Source organism: Eleutherodactylus coqui, chromosome 10, assembly GCF_035609145.1.
Source record: "Eleutherodactylus coqui strain aEleCoq1 chromosome 10, aEleCoq1.hap1, whole genome shotgun sequence".
NCBI classification, from domain to species: Eukaryota; Metazoa; Chordata; class Amphibia; order Anura; family Eleutherodactylidae; genus Eleutherodactylus; species Eleutherodactylus coqui.
The window spans coordinates 127,132,790-127,146,427 of NC_089846.1; the positions used below are offsets into that span (position 1 = coordinate 127,132,790).

General features: G+C 44.1%; 1 protein-coding gene across 5 annotated transcripts in view; it reads left to right on the forward strand.

Moving 5' to 3' along the window:
* The window catches only part of FGF13 (fibroblast growth factor 13), a 447,707-nt gene that overhangs the window by 350,864 nt on the left and 83,205 nt on the right, over positions 1–13,638 (forward strand). For 4 of the 5 annotated variants that reach the window (XM_066581804.1, XM_066581807.1, XM_066581805.1 and 1 more), the window contains one exon: positions 11,446–11,556. In XM_066581804.1, the coding sequence (XP_066437901.1) occupies positions 11,446–11,556 (111 nt within the window). Of the gene's footprint in view, positions 1–9,639; positions 10,407–11,445; positions 11,557–13,638 lie in introns of those variants that run through there. The other variant, XM_066581806.1, reaches the window with a different exon arrangement.

Genomic DNA, 13,638 nt, shown 5'->3' on the forward strand with positions numbered 1-13,638 from the left:
TGATCCGCGCCCATAGGGAATCATTGGACACCCGCAGGTAATTAAATACCTGCGGATGTCATTTAACCCTGACGCGGGATCGCACGTGCGGGAAATCACCTGCAGCATGCTCCATTTTGTGCGGGGCTCCCACGGCTTCCATTGAAGCCTATGGAAGCCATCCAGGCCCCGCGGCTCACCCGCAGCTGCACTTGTGCTGTGCCGCCAGGCCGAAGAAAGAAGATCCAGCCGCAACGAACGGGAGATCCACAGCGTCTTCACAGGTAAGTATAATCGATTTCTTGGCCTCGTGTCTACGGGAAAGGATGGACCCGCTGCGGGATTCTGCATGGGGAATCCATGCCGTCCCGAATTTCCCCATGGGTATGAAGCCTAAGGCTGGGTTCACACAGGGCGGATTTGCTGCGGTTTTGCCGCGGTTTTGCTGCAGAAGAACTGCTTCTATGGCAAAACCGCTTCAAAGGTTAATTTTGGCTTGCGGATTTTCCTGCGGATTTTCTTGCGGAAAATTCCGCAAGTGTTTTTTTCCCCAGCTCTTTTTTACTTTTGCAGCATATTTTGGTGCGGATTTAGCTGCGTCCATAGAGGTCTATGGACAAAAAGCGCTGCGGAAAAGACAGAAGAATGGACATGCTGCTTCTTTTAAAACCGCGCTGCAGTTGCATTTCCACACTGCGGCTGTGCGGAAAAAATCCGTCCTGTGAGAACAGCATTTTGGCAAATCTCATTTGTGGTGCATTGCACTGCAAACGCAGCGGTTTTGCAGCAGTGTGGATATGCAACGGCAATCTGCGGCAAAACCGCAGCAAATCCGCCCTGTGTGACCCCAGTCTTAGGGCGCCCACCCACTGGCGTTTTTTTACCTGCGTTTTGCGTTTTGCGTTTTTCCTGCACAGGCATAGAGATAACATGTGTTCCTGTCCACTGGCGTTTTTTTTGCGTTGCGTTTGCGTTTTTAACATAGGAACTGTCAGTTGCATATGTGTCCTTATTTTTCTCCTAATGCACCCATGAAAGTCAATGGAAAGTAATGGAAAAGCCGCGAAAACGCCACGTAAAACGCCGCGAAAAACGCTGCGTTTTTTCCCCGCGGAAAACGCAAACGCCAGTGGGTGGGCGCCCTTAATCTTGTCCACACGCTGCAGAATAAAATCTGCTGCAGAAATTGACATGATGGGGAATTTAAAGCAGCAGCATGTCAATTATAGCGCCGGATTTTCTGTGCAATTTCCACGTTTACCAATAGGGGGCTGAATTTGCACTAAATTCCATATAAAAAAAATCATCACAATCTGCATCAAATCACGCATTTTTAAAGTCAATTTTGCATGTCGAACTGCTGTGGAATGTCCACTGCAGACACTCTGCAGCAAATCCGTAGCCTTAGGCCAGATTCACACAATCGTATTTGCGCATGATACTTTTGTGCGTGCAATACGTAGAAAATCAAACCCGTTGACTTCAATGGGTTTTTCACAAACGCATATTTTGCGTAGTGCAATAAAGCCCCGCACAGCTTGCTATGTTTTTCTGCACATTTGCACAGGAAAAGAACCCATTTGACGCTCCTTAAAGAATTTGGTCATTTTAATGGCTTGAGAGCAGCGGTGCATATTTGTTTGCGCACAGCAGTCTACGACTTGTGCGCACAAAGTACGGTAAAAAGCGCAGTCGTATACGCAAATTAGCACAAATTCTGTAAAAATGCAGTGCTAAAATTTGCGCAAATGCGCTTATGCTTATGTGAAGCCTCCTGTGCTGTACGGTGAGACAGGTTGTATCAGCTGCAAAATTTGCACCAAGTGCTGCAGATGGTGCTGCAGATTTGCTGCAGAGTTGGCCCCTTGCATTGTAAAGTGTGAAATTCTCAGGAAACAACTGATATGATGCAGATTTAAAATCTGCAGTGCAGGTTAATTCCACGCTGATCTTTGCAGCATCATGTGGATGAGAAGTAGTCTTACCCGCATGGCTTGTACTGGAAGTGCTGCAGATTTCCCATGAGGAACATTTCCACCATGTACCCTAAATATGTCTAAAAAAGTGTAGAATAACTTGGATATATTCACACGCAGAGTGCATGGTTGTGCGCTGTGACCGCAGCGATGGCCCGCAGCAAAACCACCGCATCTGGATATTCTGCAGCCCCTTCATTTAATAGGCAGCTATTTAAATCAAAGTTAAGGGTGGGCGCATCTGCATATTTATCTGTTGAATGACTTACCTTCCTACCTTTACATCAATCTCCTGCAACCTGTGGCCCTTCAGCCATTGCAAAACTACGGGTCCCAGCATATCCAGCCTGCAGCAATCATGGCACGCTAGAACGCGTGGTCCCACAATATAGGTTGAAGATCAGTGATGCAAATGTAGGTCTTTCCATTAATGTTCTCTTGCATTAGCACATACTGAGGGCTCATTCACAATCCTGCAGCTCTGTGGCCACAGGCGCAGCCAGGCATGTCTCTGCAGAGAGATATGGAAGCGAGGGGGGAGACGGGCTCACAGTGACTGCTTGCCAGAAGAAGGGGGAAGGAGAATCCTTACAAGTAGATGCTGAACTTTACTGGGAGAGCAAGACATTAGCGATGTGGAGGCTAATAGAGGTGATGAGGGCCGGTCTAGATTTTCATGCTAGAAATACTGAAGATTACTTTAAGGCTGATAAGAGTCTTTTTAGAACTTTTGGAATGAGAATGATTGATAAGATAACCCCTTTAAATGAGGTGATGTAAATGTATACTGTTCACTTATCAGGAAATCCAATTTGCTCATTGCATCTGCTGCCGTCTTGTCCTCTAGAATAGGGCTTTAGTAATGTATTGAATTATGCTTTTTAATCTGTACTAATTAAATGAATATTAATTTACGTACCGACCATTTGTACAGATTGACAAAAACAATCCCTCTCCTAGAAAGAGTTGTCAGAGTGGAATTAAACTTTCTTTGTGCGCTTGTAATGTTGCTACAAGTAAAGGCCCATTTAGACACAACAGACATCTTTTGAGCAAGAATCGTTGCGTCTAAATGCACGGAGATCGTGCAGTTTTCGCACACGACTCGTTCCTCGCTCAATTCTAGTTTTCTAGAATTGAGCGATGAACTCTTATCAGCGGTGCAGGCTGTTATCACAGTCAGCAGCGCTGATAAGATTCTTTCAGCTTGTGTCCCACTGGTAGTTCATAGCAGGACGCGAGCTGTAAGTGCGGAGAACAATGCAGCTGTTTGCTTATGCAAAACAGCGGTATTGTTTGCCAAGCGGTAGCGGTGGTGTCCCACTCCGCCTGCATAGCTCTTTAGTAGATACTTAGCTACTATAGACTATGCAAAGATGATCGCTCAAAACTGTCAATCAAACTGTCGTTTGAGCTATTTTTGAGCGATTATCTATCAGTGTAAATGGGGTCTAAGTGATTACAATACCAGAGCAAAAGGATACATTTTTGTGGAACACTGAACACTTGAAGGGAGGCTCTAGTACCCTGTTGTACCGCCTCTAGCTTAGATGCAAAATGTGATACGGGCAGGCATGGAGGCTTTAGTACCCTATTGTAGCGCCTCTAGCTTGGAAACAAGTTGTGGTACAGGTGGGCATGGAGGCCCTAGTAACCTATTATACCACCTCTAGCTTGGATGTATGATGTGATAAGGGTGGGCAGGAAGGCTTTAGTATACTGTTGAAATGCATCTAGCTTGGATGCAAGATGTGATATGGGGGACATGAAGGCTCTCATACCCTGTTGGTCCGCCTCTAGATTGGATGTAAGATGTGATATGGGTGGGCATGAAGGCTCTAGTACCCTGTTGGGCTGATTCTAGCTTGCATGCAAGGTGTGATATGGGCAGGAATGGAGGCATACAGGCTCTGTATAGTATCCTACGGCATATCGGTCCACATTTGCAGTAACTGAGCTTCTTAAGCATGCAAACTCATTGGCTGTCAAAGTTGACTTCCCAGATGGTCCCATACATGTTCTATTGGTGATAAATCTGGTGACCTAGCAGCCGCGGAAGTGTGACATTGTTGTGAAAGCATTCCTGTGACACCCTTGTCTGTGTAGCTGAGCATTATCCTGCTGGAGAATGTCTCTCGGAAGTCCTGCCATGAGAGACAACACATGTGGCTTCAAAATGTCCTGAACATATCACTGAGCTGTCATTGTCCCTCGTACCACTAACAGGGGTGACCAACTGTCGTATGTGATAGCCCCTCCAGACCACCTTACCAGTAGTGGAGTCAATGTGCTGCCTTCAGCCAAATGCCTGGAAATGGTTCTGACAGACACAGGGGCCTGTAACGAAGGTGCCATTTGTCTCTGAATGGCAGACAATAAAACAATTGGAGCTGCTAAAGCAAGTCGGACGATCGGATGATCCTCTCTACTTGTGGTCTATTGAGGGCATCCTGAGTCCAGTTTCCTTGTATGAGTGCCCTCACGCATCCACTGGCCCAAACACCTCCTAAAAGTCTGGGCAGAATGGCCCAAGTGGTGGGCAATTCGTCAATATGACCATCCATTATCATATTCCAATAATGTGCCCCCCCTCAAAGTCTGTTAACTGGGTGATATATCTTCATTTGCACCATAGAGGCACCTCTGTTGGTGCAGTGTTTTTGAGCTTCCATGTGATATGGTATCAGAAGACCCATCAGAGCGCCTCTGTTAACATCACAACACTGAAAGCAGTGCCTCACCTGGACTCGTGAGATTGCTAACTGGACCCTAGAGGATCGGCCATGTGTAGCGTAGTCTGATGAGTCACAATGCCAATTGTCTCAGGCTAGTGGTAGGGTTTATGTGTGGCAGAGACCCCATGAAGCCATGGACCCCAGTTGTCACAAGACAGTTTTCATGGTATAGGCTGGGTTCACTGGTCTGTCTAAACGCATAATTGACCGTGTCTGCTACGTTTCACTGTTTGGTGACCATTTGCAGCCCTTCATGGACTTCATGTACCCCCACAATGATGAAATATTCCAGCAGGATAATGCACCGTGCCGTCAGGTGCAAGTTATCCAGAATTGGATCATTCTGGAGAGTTCCTACAAATGGTGTAACTTGCATATTCCCCCGACATTAGCACAATCACGCATTTATGGGATGTATTGGAGAGGTCCATTTGCATCAGAGATCTGGCACATACAAATACCACCGAGCTGTGGGCGACTATCCAGATGGCATGATTCAACAACCCTCCAGTTGTCTTCTGTCCACTTCTACAATCGATGGCATGTCAAGTTGTTGTACTTTGGTGGGCTGAAGGGGTTCTATAGGATATCCGCTAATGACTCATGAAGTTTAGAAAGTTTGGAAACTCCACTACAGTAAGCATTGTAGGGTTATGAGTCGGTGAATGTATGTACCATTCATTCTCCATGGAACTCCTGCAACAACCCTATGTCAAGAACCAGCAGTTTTACTTCTTAAACTTCTCAGTAGTCTTCTAGTGTAAATGGAAAATCAAGGAGATGCTGCAGGGGGATTAGTGACATTTTGCTTCTTGGACTTCTTACAGATAAGTGACAGTAGGTGGCTATTGTAGCTGGTTGTTTCAATGTAACAGTTAATAGTCTGCACTTTAAACTTTAGAAAGTTCGTTAAGGTATTGATTAAATACAGTTATAGGCGAGGCTCACAGAAACCGATTTGTATTCTGTATTATTTGTGCGATGTACACGAAACGGGATGAAACAGGAGCATTGATTCAATGGTTTTGTTTTCACTAGAAAAGATAAGACTTGCCCTATCTGTCCGCATGTAGTTAAAGGGGTTGTCCCGCGAAACAAAGTTGGGGTATACACTTCTGTATGGCCATATTAATGCACTTTGTAATGTACATTGTGCATTAATTATGAGCCATACAGCAGTTATTCACTTACCTGCTCCGTTGCTGGCGTCCTCGTCTCCATGGTGCCGCCTAATTTTCAGCGTCTAATCGCCCGATTAGACGCGCTTGCGCAGTCCGGTCTTCTTCCTTTCTGAATGGGGCCGCTCGTGCCGGAGAGCTGCTCCTCGTAGCTCCGCCCCGTCACGTGTGCCGATTCCAGCCAATCAGGAGGCTGGAATCGGCAATGGTCCGCACGGTGCACCGCATGGTGCACCGTGGGTGAAGATCCCGGCGGCCATCTTACTTAGGTAAGTAAGAAGTCGCCGGAGCGCGGGGATTCGGGTAAGTACTGGCCGTTTTTTGTTTTTTTTATCCCTGCATCGGGTTTGTCTCGCGCCGAACGGGGGGGCTATTGAAAAAAAAACAAACCCGTTTCGGCGCGGGACAACCCCTTTAATACCATGGGCGAGAAAGATGGGGCAGGACGTATCTTCCCACGTGGCGCTGAGTTTGAATGGCCCAAGTAGGGGAAAAAAAACCTTGTTCATGCGCAACTCCGCTCCATAGCGGTGAGCATAGTTGTGCAGAAGTCTGTGTGGTTTTGCCCTAAGCGCTTCTTCAAACGCACGTATTTGTGCACGTTTTTGCGCACTATACCCCATTGATATCAATAGGATTGTTCTTATTTCCTTCATTTGCAAGCGCGGAAAAAAATAGCACCTGCTCTATTCTTCTGTGTATTTGTAAAGCAAAGGGCCTCATAAAAGTCTATGGGAGGCGCGCAAATGCGGAATTCCGTGAAAAAGAGATTACATCTGGACCTCATTACACTAAATAGCCTTTTAATTCAGGACGCAAAAAGAGGTACAGGACAATGCGCAGACACTCGCACATCAGCCTACTTCACTGCGAAATATGTTGCGCTGAAGTGAGCATATTTGTGCATATGTCCATCTGAAGAAGCCCTAATAGTTGATCAGGCAAGTTTTTTCATTGAGAGACACCTCGCACCAAGGGCTTCTTCAGACAGACGTATTCCCATGATCTGTTTACACCCAGGACTACAACGGTAACAAGAGGGCATCCATTACGTTTAGAGGAAAGCAGGTTTCATCACCAACATAGAAAAGGGTTCTTTACTGTAAGAGCAGTGAGACTGTGGAACTCTCTGCCTGAGGATGTGGTGATGGCAAAATCCATAGAGGAGTTTAAAAGGGGACTTGATGTCTTTCTGGAGAGGAAGGATATTATAGGTTATAAGTCTTAGGTTACTTGTTAATCCGGGTATACAAGCAGGTAGGAACTATTAGGGGTTGGTCCAGGGATTAGTCTGATTGCCATTAGGGAGTCGGGAAGGAATTTTTTTCCCCAAAAGGGCTAATTGGCTTCTGCTCTTGGGGTTTTTTGCCTTCCTCTGGATCAACAACACAGGAGGATAAACAGGCTGAACTAGATGGACATTGTCTTCATTCGGCCTTACATACTATGTTACTATGTATTTGCGCACATTTTTGTAGATGCAAAATATATGAGTGCAATACGTAGAGAATAGATCCCATTGATCAAAATGGGTTCATTCTTATTACCTTTTTTCTCTTGCGGGCTAAAAAATAGGGCTTGTTCTATCTTTCCGCGTAGGTGCTTGGCAAAGGACCCATAGAAGTCTATGGGAGATGCGCTATACGCTGCACAATTCCATGAAAAAAAGAACACATCTGGACCTTATTTGACTAAATAGCCTTTAAAAATCATGGGGGTATGTCGTGCGCACGTGTGGACAGGCCCTGCATGCGCAGAAAGAACAGTACTATGAGCCGATACACGCGCAAATCTACCTTGTTGGCGGAGCAAATGCGTTGCGCTGAAGCGTGCACAATTGTGCATACGCTCATCTGAATAAGCCCTCACTGTTCTTCTGTCATTCATAGCCCCGTCTAAATGTTCACCACCACCCGGACCAAAGCATGTACAAATCATTTAACCCTATTGTGGGCAGAATCAACATTTCGGTGCGCAAATATGCAGAAAAATAGAGCATGTTCTATCTTTTTTTGCAAAAAATGCGAAATGCGCACACAAAAAATGCGCATGTGAGCTAGCCCATTGAAATGAATGCAGTCTATTCACTGCATGCACAAATACAACTTTGGAATGCCCTATAAGGGCTTAGTCACACAGGCGCATCGGCAGCCGTACACTGGCGCCGATGCGTCCGCGTGACTGAGCCCTTAGGGCTCCCACACACTTGCGTTTGCGTTTTTTGTTAACGCGATTGTCAATGGGACTTTCTAATGTTAAAAACGCAACGCACCAAAAATGCAAGTTGCATTGCGTTGCGTTTTTAACATTAGAAAGTCCCATTGACAATCGAGTTAACAAAAAACGCAAACGCAAGTGTGTGGGAGCCCTAAGGGCTCAGTCACGCGGGCACATCGGCGCCAGTGTACGGCTGCCGATGCGCCCGTGTGACTGAGCCCTTACTCCAGGAAGAAGACGGCCGTACTTCAAGACGGATGACTCCCCGATGAAGCCGGTCACATGTTCTTTCTTCCGGCGCTGCAGAGAGACGTCCGTCCTGAAGTACGTCCGTCTTCTACCTGCAGTAACACGGGCGCCGATGCGCCCGTGTGACTAAGCCATTATTGATTGTTCCCTAGTTGCCATTGGTGTCACCAACTCCAAGCTTGCGGCAGGTTTCCTTTATCATACCCATGGCTTTACAGAAAATACATAATAATAGTGCGATCAAGCAGTAGGAGATAAGCAGTTAACAGGCGGGGCACACATCCATGCTTATCTCCTCGGGACGCAAAAGTATCAAACAGGATAAACGTATCCTGTCCCCTCCATATTCACTGCACCATCAGATAACAGGGGAGCATAGACCCCTAGATCATCTATACATTGCATCAGGATGATCAGGATCCACCCACTAACATCTAGCATGAACCTTATATGTTTGGATCAATGAATGGGGGAAGTAAAATATTAAGAAATAAATAAAATAAATGAAAACACCTACAATTCTGGGCATATTGCTACATTTCTAGTCTTACTTTGTGTCCTAAGCGGCTGTAACTGTGTTACTCTAGTATACGGTATATGCAATCGGCATTGTAGATTATTTGAGTCGAATAGCCATAACATATAATGCAATCCTTTATATATCCATCCTGTACATCTTGTTCAATCGCTCTAAACCATCTTTACTTAGTCTGATTTAATATCGTAGGCAATGCATATAGATTTCTGGAGGGACACCAGGAAAAAACACGCAGTCCGAGGCATCGTCGTTAATAATCCCTTTTGAGGAAGAACTAGGCAGGAAAACTACACCGACCAATCCAGAGCTAGTCCTGTGCAGCCAATCCCATAGTCTCTGCAAAGCCCCTATAATGGATTGTTTTCTGTCCCAAGTCCAGTTACTCACTTAGCATTTGGATCTGCCCTGGTAATGAAAGAGTCAATGACCAATTAATTCCAACTACCTTTCTCTCTCCGGGAGGTGGCTCTTCAGAGCAGGTTCCCTTCCTCAACACATAAGCTCATCCTAAACTGCCATCTCCAGCCTCTCTGTAGAGAAGAGAAAAGCCTGCAATAGAAATCCATCCAGGACCTTAGTCAACAAATGGAAGAACTGAGCTGTGAATGCTTTTGTTGTGCTCAGTAAAAGTAACCAGATGTTTGCCGATGACACACAATAGGATGTTGGTCAGAGCTATTCTGTATTTCATTGAAAAAAAAAAAAAAAAAGGAGTGGAACAACCCATCTGCATCTCCCTCGCTCGCTCCCTCTCCTTCACACACAGTTACAAGTGGCTTCAGTGACTGAGGACCGAGGCGGCTGCTGCTGCTGCATTGTACACAGCTTTCTTGGAATACAGAAAAGGCAACATTCTCGAATCTCGAATGTATCTAGTGTGATCCAAGGAAGAAAAATGCATCAGCTACAAGCAAGAGACGTGAGCTGTGTCTATAATTCTGCAATGGAAGTGCAAAGAACAGACCATTGTCTCTTCGAGGTCAAGCCCATACTGCAACATTGGTCAATATTTTCCTATTAAAACTCTTGACGAAAGATCTACCAGACATAGAAAGAAAAAAAAGAACAACCGGACAATCTTAAGGTTGATGGTCACAAGAGCTTAGAAAAGTTGGCAATATTCATAAGGGAGTTTGGGCATATTTCCACTGCTGGATCCCAATGATGTGACATCTCCTTTCTTCGGAAGAAACACCGATTTGATCGAAGAGAAATCATTGGCGCAAATGTCAACTTTCTTAGTCTTCCCAAGAAATTGCCTATTATTGTGACTTTACATTGTGGACGGTATATTGTCAAGAACGTTCCGATTTTTTTTTTTTTTTTTGCTGTTGGTAAACAATAGCCATGGCTGCCGCTATTGCCAGTTCTCTGATTAGGCAGAAGAGACAAGCTCGAGAAAGGGAAAAATCCAATGCTTGTAAATGTGTTAGCAGCCCCAGCAAAGGCAAAGGGAACTGTGAAAAAAACAAACTCAACGTCTTCTCTCGGGTCAAATTGTTCAGCTCTAAAAAGAGGAGACGACGACGACCAGGTTTGCCATCTTCTTATGGTCTAACATCCACCTCCATTCATCAGTCATGCTTCATCAAATATCGAATGTCGCTATAGCTTAATGGGCTTCGGTCCATCACCTGTATGATTTCATGGGGGGGGGGGGGGGGGGGCAACCATTATAATATGGAAGGATCTACAGGCAAAATAGATAAGTTAATGTACGGGGAATGAATGGCGTCTTGCTTCTGATTGGAGGGTGTTGGGATGATCAAGAAATCCAAACAATTCCTGTAGACTCATTATTAGTCTATTTCCTATTCTTGCCTAGATAATTACTGAACCCTGTGGCATCCAAATTCAGTAGAACAACATTATATAATCCTTTTTTTCCGCATTTTATTACACATTTTCTACTATATCATTCGCCCACTGTTAACAATGTGGAGTCCATTCAGGTGAGGTTAATGTTGACCTATGCTAATCCTCCCCATTACCTGCCTGGTATGCTACAAGTGTCCGAGATTACGCAAATGGATACTTACTATCCTTTCCATGAATCATGTATCAATCAGACTTCCCTCCTGCTGCAAACATATTATTTAGCATTCACGGTTTTCATCTCAGCAGCTGCTTGTTACGCAGAGAAGGGAATTCCCTTTGCAGGTCATGTTTCTCTTATAAATCACAATAAGGAAATCCTGTTTTTTTTTAATTCTTCCTCTTCTCTGAATGGATACAATGAATCAATGTCATTAAAACAAATTGCAATATGCAGATGCGCCGAGTTTACTCTTTGCCACAATTCTTTGTGATATTTGAATGTGTTCTGCTCATTTTAGTCCACAATGCGTTAGTGCTATAATGACAATCTCAGCTCTGCTGCATCGGCGGTGTAGCGGTGCTTAGTTTCCACCATCTAACCATGCTGTAAATGTAATTTATTACTTTTTTTGTCATGAATTGACTTTAGGGGGTGCATTGAATGATGGATATGATTGTGCAATGATGACACATGGCCTGGATTATGATGATGAAGTTGTTCTAATGGACGCCTTGTATTATCTGTTTGCTTGCAGAGCCTCAACTCAAAGGTATAGTCACAAAACTCTACAGCAGGCAAGGCTACCACTTGCAGCTTCAAGCAGATGGCACAATTGATGGAACAAAGGAGGAGGAGAGCAGTTACAGTAAGTAGCCTTGACGCGTACCTGCATGCTTTACCCTGGCACTGTGCATGGCAGTGGGCAATCCCCAGAAGTTGGGTAGGTAGACAAGAGACTGTAATCTCCCGAGTAACTAAAGACTTTGTAATAAACTGGATGTCATTAGAATATTAAAAAAGCGCAGAACGAGGTTGTTGTCATCTCAGAGAAAATCAAATGTTATCTCCATGGAGATCTGGAGATGTCCGCTACATTGTATCACATTTCATCAAAGGCCATATATTCACCCACACATCCTCCTGATAATAGATTAGTTCCCACTTCACTTCTCACCAGTTACTACTTTAACCCCTTCTGCCCCCGAAGAGCAGGTAGGCGCACCATTGAATCTTCCCAAAACCATCAACAACCAATGGGGTTAATCCTTTTTTGGTCAATTTTAACTAATCCTCTCCAGCGCCGCCTCGTAGAGTTTATTACACAAGTGCAGATGCAGAATGGTTTTATCACTTCTGGAAAGTTCCGTTGTCTAAGTCAAGGCGATAAGTGTTATTTTTAGAGCCATAAAAGCAGATATGGAAAGGCAGATGGCCCCAAATTGCCAGAGTGTGAATCCATTTAGGATGACAGCAGAAGCATGAGGAATTATTTCTTGATAATGCGAAGCAAAGTTGGCCGCAGGCGAAGTTTTTTTTTTCTTTTTATGTATGGTAGCTGTTGGATTTTTAATGTGCCATTGTATTAGTGTCCATAGTGAAAGCATTCAGGCTTTTATAATGATACCGTACTTTGGGAGGTGGAAGCGGTGGGGTAGGGGGGGCACTGTCCTCTTAACTCTGTGCATTCTGCAAACGATGGAGTCCAATATTCCGCACATTACGGATAGGTAAAGCTGATATGGGGCTTGTTGTCCAAATTAGAGACCATTCACAAGAGCAGAATATTTCTGCAATACCTGAATACACAATTAAAGGCACAGCTCAGTCTGCTGCTGCGGATTTCCGCTCCATGAGGCTTCCGATGCACTGGCGTTTTTTTTTTTACCTGTGTGCTAGATGTGAAATAAAGGTCCAACACGCAGACATTTCTAAGTGCGGCAACACAAACTATACGGACTGCATGAAAATACTCATCACAGGTCCTAACTCTTGTCCATATCATGGACAAACATTAATGCATGCAAATGCATTTCAAGCGTTGGCCGTCCATATATCGGACCGGAGCACGGACTGGTGTCCATGTAATGTCTGAGGCAAGTTCCGCCCGAGGGCACGCGGTAAGTGCGCACCCAGCCTTTGCCACATGTATACATGCAGATTTTAGTACAGAATTTTCTGCGTCTTTAGGTGTGTATTGCATAAATACTCCGCCCATATGAAAGCACCCAGAGAAGGTTGGGTTAACTATTTCCTTTCCAAAGCACTCAGCTTATAGGGAATACTAGCAAGAGTGGGGAGTATGTTACATTAAAAACAACTAGACTGCAGTGATAGATAGATAGATAGATAGATAGATAGATAGATAGATAGATAGATAGATAGATAGATAGATAGATAGATAGATAGATAGATAGATAGATAGATAGATAGATAGATATGAGATAGATAGATAGATAGATAGATAAGAGATAGATAGATATGAGAGATAGATAGATAGATATGAGATAGATAGAGATAGATAGATATGAGAGAGATAGATAGATATACGATAGATAGATAGATAGATAGATAGATAGATAGATAGATAGATAGATAGATAGATAGATAGATAGATAGATAGATAGATAGGAGATAGATAGATATGAGATAGATAGATATGAGAGAGAGATAGATAGATAGAGAGATAGAGAGATAGATAGATATGAGAGAGAGATAGATAGATAGAGAGATAGATAGATATGAGAGAGAGATAGATAGATAGATAGATAGATAGATAGAGAGATAGATAGATAGATAGATAGATAGATAGATAGATGGATATGAGAGAGATAGATAGATATGAGATAGATAGATAGATATGAGAGAGAAAGATAGATAGAGAGGAGATAGATAGATGTGAGATAGATAGATAGATATGAGCTAGATAGAGAGATAGATAGATATGAGC